Genomic DNA, 23,693 nt, shown 5'->3' on the forward strand with positions numbered 1-23,693 from the left:
GTGTAACAGTCATCTTCCTTTTGATGGCCAATCGATGGACAAATACATTTTCTCTGCACTGGACAAATACACTGTGAACCCCTACCGTAAGTCAAAAAAGGTATGGCTTACATCGGCAGATAATCATTTCAGTTTGACAGATGGCCGCGGTTAGGGGAAGCCCGCGGAAGTGGGCAGAAATCAACTTGCCGTAGGCAAAATCGTGTCACGCGTGTGTTAATGTGTCCTTCTCTCCAACCACTCTCCCTTGTTCACTACTGCACTGCACCAAAAGCTGCTTTCTCAGTTTCAAAAATATCTTTTCAAAAAGAGGGAAAATGATAAGTCTTTAGTAACCTCCTGAGTATTTCAGATGTGACAAGCGCTGTATCTGACAGTGCTTTGTTTCACTCCAAAGAATAGTTTAGAGATATGATGGAGTTTATGATTCGGCACTCAGACAGGATTTGAACCACTGAGATCCCACAACCATATCAAGTGGTTTCACAGAGTGCAGCTTTACAAGGAAATGCTTTTATAACGAGGTTGGGCATGACCACCAATTTTACTGTTTTACAGCTGGTACCTTGTAGTAAAGGTACTTCCAAAAAAAGAAGAAGAAGAAAAGAGAGACCAGCTACAATTGTACATATATAGTTATGGGAAATTGGGACTGCTGTAATTTACCTCAATGAAAGCACTACACTCTTCCTCATTGTGAGTTTGTTTTAATGGGGTTTCCCTCTATATTGTGATATGTGCTGATCACACAGGCATTAAAGGGCTTGTATAGTATTGGTTGAGGTGAGGATTCAGCTTTAAACTTTTTTAGAGATACTTAAAACCACTCAATGGAATGTTAAGGAGCATGTGATTCTCAGAGGAATTCAAAGTTTATTTGATGAAAATTTGTTTTGAAATAGTCGAGATATCCAAAAACAAAGTAAAACAAAGCGATCCTAATAAAAGGTGGGTCCCACATTTTATTAGGATCCCTTTGTTTTGGATATCTCAGCCATTTCAAAAACAATTTTCATCAAATAAACTTTGAATCCCTCTTAGAATTACAAGCTCTTTCATATTTCATAAGAAATTTTTAATGAACTCACACAAAAAGAGTTGGAAGCCTGAAGCTCCTTCTCAACCAAGACTATACCAGCCCTTTAAAGTATTGGTCACAAAGTGATTTATTTTTTTATTTTTTAATTTTTTTTTAGTAGCATGATATACTGATCATGAAGTCTTGCATGACTGGTCAGCAAAATTTCCAAGGTTTCATGGCAAGCCTCTATGATCACATTACCCCCATTACAGAAGATTCAGTCCTCAGACCAGTGACCTCATACAGCTCACCGAGAAGGAGAAGAAGAAAAAAAATGCTTAATATTCTTGACAACCAATTAAGTCAACTAGCGTGAATGAAGAGCCATTTTTAACTTGATGGAAATTGATAATTTTCTTGGGGCACACAGACATTACTGCAGTCCAGAGGTTTACAATGGCTAGACAAAGAGTGGTCCGTCCCACTTGAGAGCAAAATGCTATCGATCAGATTTTGGAGATAACCACACATGGCAACAAGGGACTTGGTGTTTGACAGTGAAGAGGAGGTCAACAGAAAAAAAAAAGAAAGGGGGAGGGGAGAGTTTGATTGTAAAATGTCAGTGATCCAACGCAACCTTACTCACCCACCCCTACGACATCCTGTTCTAATTAAAAAACCTCCGACTAGGTGGAACTACGCGCTACTCGTCGAACTGACACGGGATGCCAAACTGGGCTTGCATGGTACGAGCACTACTTCCATGTCTTTAACACAGTACAGAATGAAGCGGGAAACCGGGACGGTAAATGGCTTTTAGTGAAGAACATATAATTTGCAGAACGTAGGACACAACAGGTAGGATGATATGTTATTGTTATTCTTTATATTATTCAAATGCGTGCCTCATTTCAATCATTACATTGTATATTCTGGAGAAAAAAAAATAAAACAAAGACCGAAATTAATTGAAATTAATGTAAGTCTGATTTCAAGAAATATAAGATCAAACTTTGAAATATAAGAATGTAAATTTCAATCACTGAGACAATATTAAATAAAACACAATAATTCTGATTGGCAGTTTCTACAGCAGTTCTTTTCACTAAAAACAAAGGCCTAATGCAGAGTTTATCCCAAATAATGTTCTACTCCAACATTTTTCATCAAGACAAACATGAGTTCCTACTGAGATAGCAAATAATCTCACTGATAAGAAAAGATGACCGTGCAAACATAATATTACTAGTGAGGAAAAGGTAAGTTACCAGGTCAAGCTACAGGTCTAGCAGCCACTTTTGTTGCTTTCCTTTTCACTGTTATTGCCTTTACACCTGGAGTTTCCTTTTGCAAATTTCAACATCTATCAACCATCTTTGGATGATGTCATGTGACGAGGACGAACAAGAGGGGGACACGTCTCGCCGATTCAAAAATAGACTGAACACATGTTCCCTATTTTAAACCAAGCGTGATTGGCACTGCACTCACAAGTTGTTGGAGCTATGAGAAATTTTGGCCTCAAAGTTGTCTTTGGGGTATTCTGAAAGATGCATCTTTTGAGAGATGCATCTCAGATTAAACCCAAGGAGAGTCTTCTTGGACTAGATGAACTCGGTCCTCTGAATGGGACACTTGCGACCCACACAAATTTGAGAGCACCTTGCTGAGTGAATGTTTTTCACTGATTGGACTGAAAAGCATTGTGCTGGAGAGTGATCTTACCAGTGAATGAATGAGAGAGAAGGGAGCACTCTTGAGCAGAATAGAGACAACGAGAAAGAAAGAGAGAAAGAAAGAAAGAAAGAAAGAAAAAAAAGAAAGATAGATAGATAGGTAGATAGATAAAGCTGAAAAGATAGAGATAGATAGAGACAGATAGGGAAAGATGGATGATACAGATATACACGTGTACAGTTAGATAGATAGATAGATAGATACAATGTACACTGTAGATAGATAGATAAAGAAAGATAGAGATACAGTAGATACATAGATATACTGTATATCTAAAGACAGATACAATGTAGGTAGATAGAGAAAGATAGATACATAGATACATGTAGATAGAGAGATAGAAAGATAGATAGATAAAGATGAATAGATAAAGAGATAGAGACAGGGAAAGATGGATAGAAACGCCTAGATAGATAGATACATTGTAGATAGATAGATAAAGAAAGATAGATTGATATATAAATAAAGATGAATAGATAGATAAAGATAGATATATAAATAAAGAAAGACAGATACAGGGTAGATAGATAGAGAAAGATAGATAGATAGATAGATAAAGATAGAGAGAAACAGAAACAGAGAGGGAGACAGAGAGACAGAGAGAGAAAACTAGAAAGAGCGAGAGAGAGAGAATTAGGAGTATTAGTATGTATTTGTCTATGTCGGGAAGGAGTTGGAAAACAAATACAACCTTAAAAAAACACACACATGTATGAGTATGACTCAAAACATGACGTGTCTGCATGTAGAGAGAGGAAAAGCCTTAATGCTAATTACTCTGTTGTCTACCGACACAAATTTAAGTCATTGACTCCCAATCATTCTACTCCTAAACCCCCTACCCCCCCCCCCATCCTATTTGCACACAGGGCTCACATTTCTGTGGGCGCAGCCGACCACAAGAACCTACCCTTGATAAAAGTCGACACATTCACCGCAAAGCAAAAGGGCATTAAGCGCTGTAATGTCCCTAGCCTTTGGTGCCCTTTAGCGTCAGACATGATACAAACTGTTTTGTATATCACAACATTATATAGATGATGACTGGCGGGGAAGGGAACATACCGAATGTTCCACCCGAAGGGTTTGAAATGCTATTGAGGGAGGTTATAAGTCCTGAGACGAAGTCGAGGGACTTATAGCCTCCCTCAATAGCATTTCAAACCCTGAGGGTCGAACGTTTGGTATGTTCCCGACAACAAAAGTCATCATCTGTTACATTATATGGGTTAGTCAAATACCATCATTATCAATTGATTTCACGCTCTGAAAGTGGCGCATCAAACCGTACACCGTACCTTATTGAGGTCATGGTACGCTTAGCGTAAAGGTCCAGCACGCGCACAACGCACTCGATCGCGCTAGCTCGTGCAGAGCCAAATTCACTGTGCGCGCGGATATTTGTTACGTGAAAATGTTTTCCCATGGGAGAACATAACAAGAATGTTCGCCCATGGGCGAACATAATGAATGTACCTCCATCACGTGACTGTGTTTAGCCAATCACTAACCGGTATTTGACTAACCCATTTAATATATAAGGATATGTCGCCCACTTGCCCCAATTGTTATTTGGGCAAGGGCCCAACCTCAACCCTTTGTGTGCTTTGAGTGTTGATATTAACAGAAAATCCTGTAGCTTTATATACACTATTCAGAGTCTTAGCACAGGAAGTGTTAAACAGGTGCATACCCATTCATCCATTCCTGTATACTTGCCCAAAAAGGACTCTTGGTTGCCCTGGGCTTGCAAGCAAAAGGATTAGTAGCACTCTGAGTACCGTCAATTTTTTTTTTCTCTGTACAAAAGCTTACTTTTATAATAGTCACGCTGTTTACCCTGCAAACTTTTCCCTACAATTACAGACCTTCGGATTTCACTTGAAAATAAGGATGGCGAATAAAATGTCTCAAAACTGCAGGCTGAGCAGAACATCGAGAGGAATCATTTCGTAAGAATAATGCAATCTCCCCGAGTGTACACATTCCATACACACATAGGGAAAATTGAGTGTAGCGTGAACATTCAAAGAACAAACGAAGAATGAACTAGAAAGTTGCAAAGCTCACAAAGCCAAAAAATTGGTTAATTGATATCTCTTCTTACAGAACAGATAAATGCAGACACAAAGAATGCACTACACAAGATAACACTAACCTTAAAAGTGACCACGCGCCCTTGCAAAAAGTGTTAATCCCACAGATATTATTCCAAGGCGAGTGTCGGCCAGCAATGCACGGTCTCCCCGCAAGGAACTAGCACTTTGACACAGGAGGTGTCCGTGACAGGCTGAGCAGGTTAGACAATCTGAGCGGAGGTGGGGACTCCACCTCATCAGCCTACTCACCCACAGAGGGCGCTCTAATACCTGTCTTATCCCCTGTTCTTTAAAATGGTGTCAGTTTACTAGGGCTGGTGCACATGCATTGTACTACCTCGCATTAAATGCAAGCAATATCAAATCACAGCAATTTTGGGCTAACTTTAACATATATTTCGCCCACTTTTGTATAAGGTAACCCTGCAGAGTAATTCTTACATACCTCAAGTGATGAATCCTTCATTTTGATTGGTTGATATAAGGGGCATAAATTTTCAACAATAGCCTGTAGCCTCATAGTACTCAAACAGCCCCATAGTACATGTATCAAACCAAGTCATATGTGCAGATGCGTGTACATGTACTGTAAATGCTTTGGCTTCTACAGGGTGAGATGTGACCCTTGTATGATGCAGTCTCAATGCAAATGTCTATGGCAGTGCCTGATGTGTGACCCAGCTAGTGCAACTGCCATTGACCACGTAAATTTTCTAATTCTAGTCAGTATCTAAAACAGATATAGACTCCTTTCATTCCCGGCATTGCAGATATTTATTGCCCCTTGGATCTCAACTCTGTACTATGCTCCTTAGAGCAAGATCCTAAGGTCATATAGCATGGCAGTGAGATCCCTTGGTCGGGGCAATAATATCAATAATGCCCCAAAAAGCAGTCCATATCTCTAAACTAGTGACCCAATAACGACCAGGATCTAATGGATTGGGTATAATGCCTTTGAAGACTTCAGAATGGCGTAGGCAAAGGCTTAAATGACAAGACAAATTTTGTGTGAAATTTGTTTCAAGTCTGAAACAAATTTACAATGTACTTCATATACTCAGTATGAAAAGGATGGCTGCCTCCTTTGTAAAGTTACACATTCCATATTAGCATACTTTGTGTGTGTCTGTGGGTGTCTGTGTGTAATACAATGTGATATGCAAGGAAATTACACTAAACATTATGCTTGAAAGAAAATATAGTTACTCGCTTGTTCGAAATTCTGCCTTACTTTCTGTGGATGACATGAATATGATACCTATGTCAATAGGACTCCTGACTAGGAAAGGGGAGAATATGAAATTTTATGCAACATTGTGCACAAGTTGGCCAACACTGAAAACGTTAGTAGATGCGTTAGACATTAAAGGTCCTCTATTAACTTGTGAATGGAGGGAATAAATAGTGATGTTTAATCCTTCATATAAATGTGCTTTGAGTGCTGCTTGGCACATAAAACCCCACCATGTCGCACACATTGTCCAAAGTCCTTGGTGTAGAAAGGGTCAAAGGAGTCACTTACTTCGAGCCTCGATTCCATCTCCTTCTCGATGAGGCACGCAATCTCCCTCAGCTTTTCGGTCAGGCCCTCGTCCTCCGACCGCCCCACGACGCCCTGGAGCACGTCGTAGATCTGTGCGGAGACACAAGGTAATGATGCGGAAAAACTAGTGAGGTCATCTGGAGTGTACACTGAGACTTCTGAATAACAATACCATGATCACAGCTAGACTGCGATCACATTCAACAGTAGAGAGTCCAACTTCAGCAAAATAGAAAATAATCACAAAAGTATATCATTAATGATGCCACTTTTGTTAATGGAATAATGCAACTTGACACTACTGTATACGCCGAATATATTTCACGAGGTTTTTATTTTTCGCAAGTCATCAAATTAGTCAGTAAATTTCGCAAGTCAGGTGCTATTCGCGAAATTAAAGACTCGCAATAGATATTGACTCTGATTCCGATGTGAATGTGACGTACGTGTGTATATTTCTCTGTACAAGACTCCACGATCACGAATTTAACCACTCTTGAAATCGTTGGGAATTCCTGATTTGCGAAAATTCAGACTAGCGAAATATATGGCGTATACAGTAATTTATGCACAAAAATTCAGAGGATTGTATGTTATGGGAAAGAAAGAGAAGGGAGAATTGATGGACAGAGCAAGAGACAATATGAAGGAGTCAGGAGAAGAGAGAAAAATGAGAATATTTTATGACACAGAGCACTGCACTCTAGGCCCAGAATTTCAAGGTCTCAGTAATTTCAAACATTGTTCACATTAGGCAGATATTCAGAGGTTGCTAATCACACTTTGATTCACAGCTGTCACTGAAAATATAAACTAATAAAGAAAATATGTACTTTTGTAAGCTTCTAACAATTCCACTGCAAGAAGGAATAAACTGAAAGCAAAGTAACAAAGTCATAATCCTCTGCCATGTAAAGAATAAAAAGTCCTTACAGAAACCACCTGTCCTTAAATGCTTCCAAATTGCAAATCTGTTGCTACTGAGAAAATTGTTATGTAGTTTTAAACCATATTCTCCTGTCATTAACAACACATCACACAGCCACTGTAAGCCAGGCTCAAAACCACAAAAACCAATATGAAAGCATAGAAATTGACACAATTTGTTTTTGGTCATGTAGATCAAATATCAATTTCAGGTATGAAAGAGAATGTGACAGGAAGTGGTCCCGGTAACGAGAAACTAGAGATGAGGCTACAGAAGTTTTTATCTGCTTGAGATTATGAAGAGTGTCTGGCCTTGTATGTGGAGTCAAGTGAGTGAAGTCTTCAAGACATTTCAAAATCTACTTCTGTGCAAATCATATCATGTTCATTTCTTTCAGCAGCTGTAAACAAATAGCTAACATGCTTTCATGATAGCATGCTATGGTAATGGCATGTATATTTTGTCTGTTGAGATATCTGAAGCATATTTTGCAATCTAGTTTTTGATATTCACAGGTAGATTGCTAAGTTGGGCAAGCCTCATAGCAGCCATCTGGCTGTCAGGAACATCTTTGCTAGAGAAGGAAGCATAAGTTGAGCATCTTTTATCAAGTGGTCTTTCACCCATCTCTACTTGCAGAAAGCTAAATCCATGATTATATTCAGCAAAGATGAATTCCTAAATGCATTTTATGAAATAATTTCTTCAATACTTTTTGTTGAGTACATTAACCCCTTATCAAAGTGCAAACAAATGCCCAACTATTAACTAGTTTCAAGTTACAATCTGAGCATGTGCAGATAAACGTTATTACAGTGACTGTTCCTTCTCTAAAAACTGACTCTGAACTCGGGTATATGAAAGAAATGGATAGGTCTTCTTGAAAAATAGTTAAGATATTCACATAAAAATCATGCCATTGTGGAATTTACATGTGAATGTGTGTTGTCTTCCATCAATTAACATTTAAAGCAATTCATGCATTACATTATATAAATCAACACTTTCTGCTCTGACTGTTTACAATTGCTCTTCTAAAAGATTAATCCATGTTTTGTAACATCTTTGGTTACAGTCTCTTCTCTGAAGACTGGTCATTGCAAACCCTCGGTAACTGTGAACTGGCTTATTCCCCTGACTAAAAATAACTCTGAAACCTCAACCAACAGTTGGCAACCATTTTGAAACACACACTTTTATCACTGTAGGCACAGAAACACTTAATTTCTACTTCGTTCCTCCTCAACTAAATGTTGTACCATGGAGGGGTGACAAACAGAAGTAAGAGGAGACAGGGCCTCCCTCACTCACCCTCTTGGAGTTGTTGGCGTCATCGATGAGTCCCTTGGCCTTGGTGATCTTGTCCTGGAGCTCCTCATCCGACTTCTGGGTCAGTTCGTTGACCATGTCCTCAATGTGGACGACTAGCTTGTCTACCATCTGTCCAAAGAATGCAAGACCCCCATGATATATCAATTCACGGTAAAGGTGGTTTTACTGTTCTAATGAAAAGTTCCTTTTTGTGACTCTGTGTGCGTGCCATATTATTTTGAGACCACAACTCGTTAGCACTTTGGAAAGCATCCTGTTTTTCAAAGCCAAGTGACTTTACATAGACATATTTATGTTAGAAATGCAGTACAGCAAAGCTCTAAAAAAATGTCCACTCTACTGTACTGTAAATATGTGATAGGAATGAAATTGTGCATGATGCTTTTCAAATGTACAGTGGCACATTGTAATTTTGTGCACCGTTGTTTGTTTGAGCAAAATATGCAAAGTTGGCAAAGCTGTCAACTGAGTCAGGCGCTCAAATTTGGCAACGTGGCACACGAAGAGTTAAGGAAAACTACAACTCAATTTCATATGTGCCTGCACATGCTGGTCTGCCAAAAATTTGAGGACACCAAATTGAGCTTATTGTTAAATTATAGGTGTCATGACTTTCTTCATTGGCCATTATCATGAACACAGTTCATCTTCCTTATCATTTTGCTTGTAGTAACCCGGGTAATCTCTGTCACTTTCACTGCCAAAATCTTTATCAGCATTTGTCAAAGTAGCATTGATATTGTTCTCATTATCATCGCCAACTTTGTCATGAATTCATCATCATCTTCATCATCACCATGACCATCATCATTGTAATTATAATCATTGACATCACATCCACCATCACCATGACAGTCATCAGCAACAGCACTACTGTAGTTACCAGCACCAATCATCATCACCATCTCCAAAGGCCATCGCCATCATCACCACCACCATCATCATCATCATCATCACCATCATCATCACGACTTCCAAACTTACCACCATGATCATCAAAATCATCAACTCCATCACATTCACCAGCATCATCATGATCATTACCTCCATCACCACCACTACCACTACCATCTTCATCACTTGATGAGGTTTCCATGGTTACCTGGTGCGCAGTTGTGTAGAGGAAGCCGCGCTGTAGGAGGAAGGCCTGCTTGTTGGAGAACTTTCTGGGGCTGTGGTTGCGCTGCAGCAGCTCCTGGATCCTCTGGACAGCCCTCTCTGTCTTCTCCTGCTGCTTCTGAACGGCTGCCATCAGGTCCACCGTCGGAATCGGCATGTGCCTCAGGGTGTAGTTCCTTTGGGTGGGGGGGGGGGGGGAGGGATGGAGAGAAAGGGGTGTGAAAATTTTAAAGGTCCAGTTTACCTTTGGGAACGGTGATTTAAAATTTTTTCAAGATATCACCTTTGATGCATATGTGTACATCTGTTGTATCACAAAACATCCTAAGATATGAAATTTTTGCAATAAATCCTAAAATATAAGGATATATCTGTATTTTTCTCAATAAACCATAACTGTAGACGGTTTAGTCTGGAAGCATTCTTATTATAACTATTGTTCACATTTTGTGTATTTAAAAATACTTAACATTGATTATATGGATTCAAATTTTTACCGTGGTTGTTTCTACCCCTAACTCACATTTTAGAACTATTTTAAAGCACTAATGGTGGGTTTTAGTTTCATCTGCAAATGGTAAATTATGCCTTTAAGGTGATAGCTCCTCACAGGAATTCTAATCAAATTGATGTAATACTACGTTTCTGCTTTCTTCTGTCTCTAATGTATCTAAGTTTCATTCTCCTTACCTTCTTCTTCTACCTTCCTTCATTCTCTCCTTTCCCTTCCTTTCCTTCTACCACTCTACTTTCTTTCCTCTTTCCTTCTCCCCATCTTCCTCCTCTCTCCTTCTCCTCCACTCCTTCCTCTCCCCTTCCTTCTCACTTTTTCTCTTCTCTCCTTCTCTCCCTCATCTTCTTCTCTCCTCCTTTCCTACCTTTCACTCTCCTCCTTCCACTTCTCCTTTCTCTCCCTATCTCCCCTTCTCTATCTCTTCTCTCCTCCTTCCTCTCCCTCTTCTTTTTCCCAACCCTCTCCTTCCTTCCATCTTTTTTTGCTCGTCTTCTTCTCCTTTTTTTCCGTCTTCTTTCTCTCCCATCCTCTCCATTTCCACTCTTTTCTTTTCCTCCCCCTTCTCTCGTTCTCCCTATCTCTTTCAGTCCTTTCTCTCCTTTCTTTCTCTTTTCCTTCTCTCTCCTTCATACCTTCTCTCTTTCCTTCCAACTCCTCCTTTTTTCTTTCTCTGCTTCTCCCCCTTTTTCTTCTCTCCCTCCCCATTTTTCTCTTTTTCTCCCGACCTCCTCTTGCTCCTCTCTTCCTTCTGTCTCTCTTTCCTATCATTTCCTCCTCTCCCCTCCTTCTCTCCCTCCCTCTTCTCCTGCCCCTCTTCCATTCCCCCTTCTTCTGCCCCTAATCCTCCCTTCCCTTCCTTCCCCTCCCTTCCTCACCTCTCCATGGCTTGGGCCAGATCCTGGAATCCTTGGGCCGTGATGCCGTTGTTGTCCAGGATTACCTTCTGCAGCTTGCTGTTGATCTGCAGGGCCTTGGCCAGGAGTCTCGCCCCGATGTCCCCGATACCATTGCCGCTGAGTGGAGAATGTGCCAAGTAATGTCAAAATCATGTCAAAACAAGACAAAATGAACATGTAAGGTGGAAATAAAGCAACGTACAATTGGGGGTATTCAAAATAAGATAGATAAAATGTCCTTACTGCTACACCCTGGGTCTGTGCCAAGTTATAAATATCTTTCTTTCCTCTGTCAGATTCCAGAAACCACTTTTCTCTAAATTTGTGTTGTATATCTTCATTATATTTCTTACATTTTAGTGTAAATGTTTCAGAAGGGAGAATCATCAGTCTCTTTCATCTGAGCACTTTGTTGTTTATATCCAATAATTGCTTGTTTTGGATACAGAATTTTTAAAAGCCTCTTAACTGCTCAATAATAACTGCGACATGCATATTCATAATTGATTCTGAACTTGACAACACATTCCAGAAGTTTATAGGGATCTGACGCTATATAATAGATGACAAGGTCTCCACACAGAACATTACATTCAATATTCTCCAAGATCAGCAATGGATTACTTGTGAGAAAAATTCTGAAAGATAAAATAATCTTTCAACATCACAGCCTAAGTTGCAGACCTTAATGTCATGAGAAACATTTAAAAATCAATCTCTTTTTAATGCATCTAAAATCAAAACATTCCAAATATTGCAATGATATTGACTGAGCAAAGCTGTTAACTACAGTGAATGGACAAACCTTAAAACCGTGTCCCCTGTAATTAAAAGCATAATCAATCAACTTTATAAGAAGTTACAATACTGCAATCCTGGCCTTCACCCACTATATATTTTAACACTATAGTGTTTATATGAGTATTGTTGAGAGGTGCTTGTTCAGCGTCAACATGGAACTACATGGTTGTATTTGCCACTGGGAGATCTTTACCTCAAGTCAATTGTGTGTAGAGTTGTGTTGCTTCCTAGAGCGTTGATTAGCTGGTGCGTGTCGTGTTGCATCCGATTGTTGGCAACCAAGAGCGTGTGCAGTGGCTGCAGCGGCCAAGCGGGCGATGGGAGGGGGGCGGAGCAAAGCAACAGGAAATGATGAGGGGAAAAAAAAAGAGATTTACTGGTTGCCATAGGAAATGTGTAGTGACACCAATGACCTTTTGTTTTCCCTCATCACATACAGTACACTGCAAAATGACTCCAGATATATTTGAACATAAAGCCAAAATGAAATGCCAAAATTTGCATTCACATCAGGCTTGAAGTGGAACTCCAGAATGAATTTGACCTGTAGGCCAAATAGGCGAAACAATAGGCCAAATAGGCGAAACAACCACTTCAAGCATAAACTACAAATGTCACACACAATAGCACAACTTCCAAAGCATACAAGAATGGATGACCATCAAGAAATATGTAGAATCTTCACTGGCACATTAGAATGTCAAGAGTTCAAAGTTCAAGAACCCAATCCACAGAATCCTCAACGTCTTGCCTGTGATTGCAACAATACGCAAGTAAGATATCAAATCAGGGGAAATCAATTCAGAGATTTAAGAGACGCCCCTCACCAAGTCTGGATTCTGGATCATATCCTCCATGGCGTTCACTACCTTCTCCTTGTCTCTGTGGACAGAAAAGTGAAAGTGTTCATGTGAGATTACTTATATACAAACATGTATCACTAATTGGGTGAAAAACAACAACAACAACGAAAAGGTTCCATCACCAACAGAGAAATGCATGATGGATAGACTACAGACTATGTACACTGTCGAAGATTGAGTAAAAATTTTCTGAAACTCAAACACTATGCACATAATTATGTATGTACAAGCAGATGCACATAATCATATGTGTGTATGCATGTACAGTGTATACATAAATCTTTATTTTACTATATCAGCCACCCCAAGGGAGACGAAAAAAGTGGCCTTTGTAGACAGGTCACTGCTATAGACAAGGTCGTTAACATGGCTTTTCTCTTGGGGGGAATTGTGTTTAGTATTCGCATACATTAGGTGGTCGCTATACACGATGGCCGCTATACACAGGTTTGACTGTATAGGCAAAAATATGCCAGCATTTTCAGTCTAGGTCAGATCCCGGAAGAGGAGATTTACAGCTTGAAAATAACATTATCAGACATGCATGTTCCTGGAAAAATTAAATGTGTGATAAAAAAAAAATCCAACCTCCTGGAACATTACGTTTGAGAAAAAGCGATGCAATCACAATTGATTCATTTATCATTTCAAAGATTCATGAAGATATTTACATCAACCCCAATTTGATACGGTTTAGAAATATGTAATGGCATTTCTTAAAGTTTATGAAAAATGAAGCAATTGAAACACATTCGAAATGTATCTAACTCAATAGCCCCAATGGAGTCAATTCCTTCACCACTCACTTCTTGTTGACATTTGACATGTTGTGTCCAAGGTTCAGCCACTGGATGGACTTGTTCTGGCCAATCCATGCCACCAGCGTTACCATGGCATCGTTGAATCCGTTGTCATGGAGATCCAGCTTGTTGATGTTGCTCAGCATCGGGATGCAGCCGCTGATGGCGTTGGCGCCCTCCTGGCCCAACTGAAAATGCCAAAAAATAAAACAGAGAGCATTTAAAAAGATGAAGGAAGTGGTGTAATTCAGTACTGATTACAGACACACATACACACACACAAACGTAATCATGACAGTTTTGACATAACAAACATCTTGAGTAATCAATCAAGCACAATATATATTTTTTTCTAATGTAAGATACATGTATACAGTGAAATTAAGATGTGTTAATTCCATGACAAGATGTTCACCATGTGTGTGTTCTTCTATGGAGACCTACCCCTACAAGTACAAATGTACAAACTGTATCTGCTTTTCTGTAGGTTCCTCCACATATCATTTTGATTCAAAACATGAATATGACATACTTTATAGACTCATTTCAATGTATAACGTACATGAAACTTATCATGTTAATGTCATTTTGTATACATGGGATTTTTATCACTACTGTTACTATTGTATGATCTGTAGATGTACATTGTACATGTATGTCACAATTTCAGTACAATTTGTGGAAATCCATAATAAATGAAACAAGGAAAAGTAGAAATTACGCGGTGCGTAATATATGTCCCCGCCGGAAGTAGCATTTAGTAGCAAAATGTACAATATAGGTAAAAAGATCAAGGTCAAAGGTCAAAGAAGTCAAAGGTCAAAATGCTATGTAGAAGTTTTGAAGCCCTCACCTAGTGTCATCACATAAAGCAAACGGAATCGAAATCGGGTTAGAAATGGTGAAGGAGTAGCATTTTGTAGCCAATGTAAAATATAGGTAAAAAATCAAGGTCAAAGGTCAAAGAAGTCAAAGGTCAAAATTCTGTGTAGAAGTTTTGAAGCCCTCACCTAGTGCCATCACATAAAGCAAACGGAATCGAAATCGGGTTAGAAATGGCGAAGGAGTAGCATTTGGTAGCAAAATGTACAATACAGGTCAAAAATCAAGGTCAGAGGTCAAAGAAGTCAAAGGTCAAAATTCTGCGTAGAAGTTTTGAAGCCCTCACCTAGTGCCATCACTTAAAGCAAACGGACTTGAAATCGGGTTACAAATGGCGAAGGAGTAGCATTTTGTAGCAAAATGTACAATATAGGTCAAAAATCAAGGTCAAAGGTCAAAGAAGTCAAAGGTCAAAATTCTGTGTAGAAGTTTTGAAGCCCTCACCTAGTGCCATCACATAAAGCAAACGGAATCGAAATCGGGTTAGAAATGGCGAAGGAGTAGCATTTTGTAGCCAATGTACAATATAGGTAAAAAATCAAGGTCAAAGGTCAAAGAAGTCAAAGGTCAAAATTCTGTGTAGAAGTTTTGAAGCCCTCACCTAGTGAAATCATATAAAGCAAACGGAATCAAAATCGGGTTAGAAATGGCGAAGGAGTAGCATTTTGAAGCAAAATGTACAATATAGGTCAAAGGTCAAGGTCAAAGGTCACAACTGAAATTCTGTATAGAAGTTTCAAAGCTCCCATGTAGTGCTATCATATAAAGCAAACAGAATCAAAATCGGGTTAGAAATGGCGAAGGAGTAGCATTTTGAACATTTTGATCACACGGACGCACGGACGGACACACGGACACACGGACACACACACGTACGGAGCCCGTTTCATAGTCCCCTGCTCGAACTCGTTCGGCGGGGACAATGAAATGAAATTTCTGCAACATAACTGCTCTGAGACCTGATAGGTGTAATATCTTGCTTTCACTGAAATATCAAAGTTATGCATTTGATCCAAATGAGGTGTTGCAGAACTGTAACAAAACAAATATAATTTCTTGCATGATAAGGCTTGACTAGAAGGGCAAGATACAGCACTGTAGTGGTGATGTCGAAGTCTTCTGTTATCGTTTGAGTTGGAACCGGGTGCGCGCATAGACACTCTGGCCAGGTGAGGTTGTTTAGAACCAGTTTCCAAGGTGACGAATGGCTATGACATTACACTTTGGTACAGTATAAAGTATATGTATCAGTGATAAAAGGTTTGGGGTCAGAGGGGGGTCAAAGCTGGTCAAGCTGACCATGTCTCACCTCATTGCTACTGAGGTCAATCTCCACGTCGGTCAGATTCCTGTTAAAGCCGATGCTCTCCAGCATTTCTCTGCAGCACAAGACAAGAAGCAAATGAGGACATGCAGCTCCTCGGGTCTAGGGCAATTACATTTTGTACCCCCTGGGCAATTACCCCAGACCCTTCCCCTGACCCTAACCCCAATCCGAATCCTGAACCATATCCTAACCCTAACCCAAACTCTAGACCCTAAACCTAACCGTAATCCTAATCCTAATATTTACTCTAACCTTTTCACTAACCAGTATTTAGCCAGGGGGTAATTGCCCTGATACAAACTCCTCACCATCATCATTAGATGGACAATGCATGATGATCAACAAGAACAAACTCAACAGACCTGCAAAACGGCATTATTCCTTCAAAAGAGTATCTTTATTCTCATCAAACCAATTGAATTTCCCCCTCAAATCTCTAAACTGACATTTGCCATCTAAACTCTTTACTATAACTCAAAAGGATTATGCAAATGAAACCTGATCAGTGTCAGGTTAAATATCTCTATCTACCCTAGAGGAACAAAAACTTTTGCTGTTGAAATTACTCATAAGACATAATCCTTTGGCCAACGAGCACAGAAAATACACCTCATGGAATATCACATGTATTTTAATAGAGCTCAACATTCTGCCTGCAACTGTAGTGCAGAACAACAGGACACACATGGCATTATTGAGACTTTAAACTGTATGTTTCTTTCGTACAGAAAATAACAAAACAATGTTCACGGAACAAAAAGTGTGTAAATTAAATCTGTTCGACTGGACTTACTTGTGAACTTATCTACGTACTTACTTACACTTACTTACTTACTTACTTATGGGTGAATGCTCGCCAGCCAGACAGAGCTGAAGAAGCGTCTCGGACAATTCACAAAACTGTTCTCTGCGTGATTTTCACAAGTCCAGTCAAACAGATTCAATTTACACGCTTTATAAGCATACTACCTGGATGAATCAAAATCTATATTGATATACAATACGCAAAACACTGGATCGACTGCACATACATAACTGGAAGATGATAATACATGATCATGTCCGTGATAACATGAAACATTGGAGAACCTGTCTACAGTGGCCACTCTCGATTGTACTTACTTGATGACAGGCGGTGAGATCTTGTTCCTGGACACATTGAGGCACTTCAGGTTGACTGTGGAAGTGAAGAAATTCTTGACTTGCCGCGGAGCTGCAGGGAGCGGTTTACTGCAAAATGAAAGGACAAACACCAGAGAATCTTCAGATGCTGACATTGGTATGTGCATGTAGGCATGTGTATCTGTACTTTTTATTCTTATTTTGTTTGATAATACGGCATATTCACAAAGAAACAAATATGCACAAAACAAATAAGAGATGATAGTATTCCACTCACTTATACTGCTTGATCACCTTAATTTGTACAGGCAAAAAACAACAAAAAATTATATAGATTAATTTTTTGAAATAGTTTTACGAAGACCTGGAATTACGTATACATTGTACATAAAACTTTTATGTACAATGTCAATGTATACGTAATTCCAGGTCTTCGTAAAACTTTTTCAAAAAATTAATCTATATAATTTTAAAGTCTTACAATGAATTACTCAGTGATACTTGATCAACTTGATCAGGCTCATTAATGGTGCTTGATGGCAATAGATACTGTACATGCAAAGAAAACATTACAGAAAGTCCAGAAGCATAAAGTGAAATAAAAACTCATATATGTACATCATTATTAAACTGATCAAGCAAGATCTGTACTTCTAATCATAAAGTTACGATGTACATATGAACAGATAAAAAGATACACACACACACAGACAGACACACAGGAATGTACACACATACATACATACAAACATATACATACAGATATGTACAAATGTATATAATATTGCTGTATGATATAGCAGCTCAGAGGTGAGAGGGAACACAGACAGGGTGTCTGCATTGACCTGCTGGGGTGATTGGGCTCAGTCCGCTCTGGAAAAGGGTATAAGCGTTTGTGATCCAGCCACCACGGTGATCGCAAGTAGGCCAGATCAGGTGGGTGGCTGGCGAAGGGAGCATTCTGCTTTCGTACTCGGTATGCAGAGTTTCGTAGCCTGTACATGGTGTCTTTGTGGTCGGTGCACAGGGGTCAAAAGGTGATTATTAAATCATACCTTTCAGAATAATGATCAGAACTCTGTGCAGGACAATTGAATTTCAAGTGTAATAATGCACAGTGCGAGTGATCTCGAGCAGCAACTGTATGGAGTGTCTAAAAATATTGCTCAGAGTCTGAAGAAAAAAGAAATCCTTTGATATTTTTCTTAAAAGCATGTTGTTAGTAAGCATCATTATGATAGAAAATGATATCTAAAAATAGAAACACTTAGACTGGAGAAAGTGAAACTAAAGTGATTACAAAGATAAAGGCAATGAAGCTACCACATGGCAGCTACATCAGGGATGAAAAAAAAAATGATAAAAAGCAGGTAGAAAATTAAAGGTTTTTAAACATGACGAGTGTAAGCAGTGGAAGAAAGTGGTGGAGCTTTGATGACAAGGATAATGTGATGGTGATGAAGCCGTTAATGGCGGGGATATTGTGGAAGAGGATGTGGGTTATCATGACAAAAGATGATGATTTGCCTGAAAATGAAAATAACAGTGACTTAAAATTTGTGATGTTGATGTTGATGATGGTGATGATAAAGATTAATGGACAATGATAAACATATTACAGAAAACAATGAAAATAGAGATGATGATAATGATGATAATGACTGAAATGATTGATGGACATCTAAATAAAGATGATCATGATAATGGCACAAATATATGACATGAAGATGAGAATAATGAGGGTAATGTTGAAAGGAAGATGGTAGAGATGATCAGATGATGATAGGGATGACAAATAAGATGATAGTGATGACAATGAAATAATAAAAATGATCAGACAATGATAGTGATGACAGACAAGATGACAAATGATGATCAGATGATGATGATAGCAATGACAAATAAGATGATGTGAAGATAAGACAATGATGATAGTGATGACAAACTGCATATAGATGAAAAAAGATGAGATGATAGTGATGACAAATAAGATGATGTGAAGATGATCATACAGTTATGATAGTGATGACATATTAGATGACAAAAGATGATCAGAATGATGATGATATAAGCGATGACAAATAAGATGATATAAAGGTGATAACGTTGGTTACGATGATGGTGAGAATAACCCACCTGTTCGAGGGGGTCTTCGAGAGCTTGAGATGAGAAATGGCTGAGGGGGTACTCCTGCAAAGGCACTCAAATGGATGAAATGAAGACGAAGGCAAGAAAGATAGGGGGAGGACACACAAGGAAGATTGTAAAGACCCGGTAGCGTGGGGTTTCACGGGTGGCTTGATTCACTCGCTGCCTATCGCGGTACATCTGAAAACCACAATTAGTATTGGTCAGCCCGTATGTGCATCGAAGCATACTACGCTCATCGGTAACGGTCCATTCCAGTCGAGGTTTTTCGGCTGTGTGTGTACTTACACTGAGATCAATGATAAAACTGTACACAATTTATTACAGGGGGTCCTCAAATATATACGAGAAAGACCAGCTCTCCCACTCCATGGTATCCCAACACTACCGGGTCTTTAGGAGCAATGACAGCAAACAGACAATGATGACACTGATGGAAACAAGAATGACAAGTAATGATGATGATGATGATGATAATGATGATGATGATGATGATAGCCCACCTGTGAGCGAACGTCCCCGAGAGGTTGAGATGGGTGATGTTGGAGGAGCATCCCCGGAAGAGGCACTCAAAGATCTGGTTGAGGGAGCACTCGGAGTCCGACAAGTCCAGGTGACTGATGTTGTTCGGGTGACACAGGAAGGCGTAGAGGTTCTGCACAGAGGGGCATTTGGGGCCAAGATGAGAATTACAGGAGGAACTCTGGGAGGAATCACACCTCTTCCCATCCCACCACCCTCAAATATACCAGCCTCTCATCGTCATAAGACTCTATAACAATTTTCTCTGCCCAACCTTACACAACTGATATCAATAGGTTGATGTTTTCAAAAATATGTTTAAAGTTTTACTTGTCTACTTCATTATGATTTATTCACACATGCTACTACACTTTGTTTATCTGCTTTGATTTTCTTTGATTTTCTTTTTTTTAAATGGTATTGTGGCTGTAACATACATGGGAAATGCCTCTATCATTATGTGCTATAACATTTTTAGAATAATCATCATAAGGGTGTAGACTTTCACATAAGAGTCCCAGAATGAGTTTTCACTGAGCTGCTACAACTTATAACATGTTACAATTTCTCTTTAAAGTTTACATATCAATCATGAGAAGGGGGTGCAAACTGAAAAAAAAAAATCTCCACGATTCATTTATGCTGCTTCCTCTTTTTTTTTCTACCACATATTAGCCTAGCCAATGCCTAAATTAATCAACAATCATCTGATTATCTACATTCATGTATTGTCTTTAGTCCTTTGAAAGACACAATTGAATAGCAAAGAAATGATTATAAATAAATAAATAAATAAATAAAATCAAATTAAATAAAAGTCATGATCATACCATACTCAGTAAAAAAAAAAAGAACAAGAAAATCAAATAACCTTCTTATCTTAATGCTTATACTGAGAGGATAGAATTTCCTTTACAAATCATGTTTGTCTGTTCCGTCATTGACTGTAACAACTCTGACACCAGTTTAATACAATTTAGATTTAATTACTCATTTATAGCAACAGTAATATAATCAGAAAGGAACACATAACAATCAGTTATATTGGCTAAACTAAATAGCTGGTTAGTTGTCAGTTGTATAGTGTGTGTGTGTGTGTGTTTATATGTATGTACATGTACAAATGTACAAATGTATGTGCTTCATTGATTGTGGTATACAAAAATACACAGAATCTTTTAACACTGCGTTATAAAGAATGAGGCACAGTGCTATAATTGATTTGATACACATCAAGAAGTTACTGAACTGGGCTATGCAGGAGGAAAACGGGTGTGAAATGTAAGACTTGCGTGAGTCTGGGATATGCAGAAGAAAGTGATAGGTACAATGTAGTTCAGTGAAGTGTAAACATGTTGAAAGTTCTAACAAATCTGTGAGAATTGGAACAAAAAAAAAAAAAACACATAATGTGGTGGCACTGTCATTGGCTCTATGGACACAGGTCGGATAATGTTTGTGGCGTAGTGATATTGCAATTGTGACGATCGAACTTTATGAAGAATAACAGGTGTTTGATGCTTGATTTTGTGTGTGCGGGTGAATTTACTTTGTTGCTGTGCAGGTGAGCAGGATTTTTAAAGAAAACATTATCCTGCATGATTTGATGATTAGACAAATTTTCTGGACATTATCTCACTACGTATGAAAGTTCTCTTGAAATCAAAGCAGCACACTAAATCTACACCAAAAAAAAAAAATGAAAAAAGATGAGGAATGAAAAAAAAAAGAAGAAAATGAATAAACATGGAAAACTTTGACAAAAACATGCAGCCAATATCAATATCAATATCAGTTTGTAATATCCTTTTTAAACAGTGTATGTGTAAAGGAAAGTGATTTGGTGTTTGAGCAAATCAGTGTGGTGTTCAGGTAAATCATTTTGGTGGTAACATGTGGAGGCATCTTGCAATGGCAATGCAAAGTCAAGACACCATGACTTTTCTTGCTGAGATCTCCTTAACAAAACATTATTTTTTGATTGGTGACAAAGGTGCAATTGAATTATTTACTCTTCTATATTTTTTTCCACAAAGAAACACTCTAGTCTTGAGCTTGCTAGAGATTGATAACCCTTAATGTGTCACATTCGAGTTTAATTTGCTTAAAGACTCACTGATGTCATGGTGGGGGGGGGGGGGGGGATACTAGCAAGCTTTAGATCTGCAGTGATGATACCTCCTCCCAAGTTGGATGATGGAAGTAGCGGCCCCACCCATGTGCAGAACACCATTTTCTTTTGCCTAACAACCTTGTCTGCAGTGTTGGCATCGCAGATCTAAAGCTTGCTACTGTAGACTCACCATCATCCAAATTTTAGGCATACCTTTATATGACAGCAATTCTGTTCTTGATGATCAGAAAGATTCCCAAGGTTTGTCTGACATAACAACAGCTAATGCTAATGCAGACTGAGTTCAAACTACAATAATGTAATCAAGTAGTAATCAGCAAAGTGAATAGGTTGGCATTATTTCCTCATCAGGGGAAAATATCTACATAAAAATCTGAATGAATTTGTAATAAAGTACCTCTGATTTTTGAAAAGAGGATGGGGAATGGTATCTACACAGAATATGAAAAGATAAAGCTTTTAGAAGCTGTTTAAAGATGGTCATACATTTATTCAGAGTAGGGTCTTGAGCAAATGAACCAAGGTACAAAATAAATGCAGCCTTACCACCAAGACTCATACCTAAAATCTGAGACTTTTACCAGCAGAAAGGAAAGAAATGTAGGAGCAAACAGCAATCTGTTTCTTGATGATATCATCTTCAACAACAATGAAAAATATCACAAAAAATATAAATCAATAACTGAGACAATACACTGTTGTTACCATCATCAAAAATGAGCTAAAATTGCAGAAGTAGAGACAAAGGGAAAAAAAAAAGATCATGAGAAGAGTAGACTATGGAAAGATGTGCTATAAGATAGGTCTATAATGATGCAGAGCAAAACAACAAGGAATGAAAACATACAGAAACAGTCGAGCAAATCCTGTCTTCCCTCCTTGGGGGAAAAGAAAAGAAGAGAAGGGGTGCACGTTATGAGTTTGACATCCACGAGTCACACAGCCCCCAAGTCATGCAGCCCATGAGTTTGACACTAAGCAAACAAGGCCCACGAGACCGACACATCACGCCCCGCGTTGTAATGTCCATTTCATGGGATATTTTTACTTAGTGTTGATCTCATGGGCCTTATTTGCCCAGTGTCGAACTCATGGGCTCCATGACTCGTGGGCTGTCTGACTATTGGACCTTTTTCAATGTCAAACTCATGGGCTGTATAACTCGTGGGTGCCACTATCGTGGGATGACCCCAAAGAAAAGTTTGTTGTTTTAATCAATCTTAGGTTTAACATTGCAAGAAATGCACTCAGCTGTAATTGTATCTTGCTCAACTCTTACAAGAAAAAGAATGATTTAATAACAGAGAAGAGAATCCATCCTGTGTTACATCGATACTGTTTTGTCAAAAATCTATACCTTTGCTCTAGCTATGAAAACAGACAAACAAACAAACAAACATACACTCTGCCAATTTCCTGCTGCCAAACATTACCTCAGGGAGTATCCAATGACTAAATGAAGGTATTCAATGGCATCATCTTGAAACTTTCTGGATGCAAAGCTCATGAATATTGCAATGTGAAAATCATAACGCTGCAATCATCCTTCCACAAATTAGCAATTATGGACATATTTTACAAAAACATTAAACGTGTAAATGCAGTGTGAAATGTGCAACAATTCAAACTCATATTCAAAGTGGACATATTTCTGCTGAATGTACAACAAGTATTTCTTAATTTATTATGGAACATGGTTTCTTTCACCAAAATTTATCTTTCATCTTACGACATTTATGTCATCCTACTGTTGGCTTTGTCAAAATTGTATGATCATAAAGATATCATAAAAATCTACATATACCATATGTATGTGTATAGTATCCATCACATTGTGATTTTGGAGTATCAACAAGAAGGCGGTTGTCTATTCATTATTGCGTCAGATCTGGTTGTTAATAA

General features: G+C 38.7%; 1 protein-coding gene across 1 annotated transcript in view; it reads right to left on the minus strand.

The window, feature by feature from the left end:
* LOC140233336 (uncharacterized) overlaps positions 1-23,693 on the minus strand; it is a 93,123-nt gene that overhangs the window by 32,020 nt on the left and 37,410 nt on the right. Inside the window, exons 10-19 of the mRNA XM_072313445.1 lie at positions 19,639-19,790; positions 16,988-17,095; positions 15,848-15,917; positions 13,663-13,844; positions 12,821-12,875; positions 12,187-12,290; positions 11,172-11,309; positions 9,766-9,958; positions 8,643-8,771; positions 6,383-6,493 (exon numbers count right to left, since the gene is read on the minus strand). Coding sequence (XP_072169546.1) covers positions 6,383-6,493; positions 8,643-8,771; positions 9,766-9,958; positions 11,172-11,309; positions 12,187-12,290; positions 12,821-12,875; positions 13,663-13,844; positions 15,848-15,917; positions 16,988-17,095; positions 19,639-19,790 — 1,242 coding nt within the window. The remainder of the gene's footprint in view (positions 1-6,382; positions 6,494-8,642; positions 8,772-9,765; positions 9,959-11,171; positions 11,310-12,186; positions 12,291-12,820; positions 12,876-13,662; positions 13,845-15,847; positions 15,918-16,987; positions 17,096-19,638; positions 19,791-23,693) is intronic.

The sequence above is a fragment of the Diadema setosum genome, chromosome 9 (genome assembly GCF_964275005.1).
Source record: "Diadema setosum chromosome 9, eeDiaSeto1, whole genome shotgun sequence".
Lineage (NCBI taxonomy): Eukaryota > Metazoa > Echinodermata > Echinoidea > Diadematoida > Diadematidae > Diadema > Diadema setosum.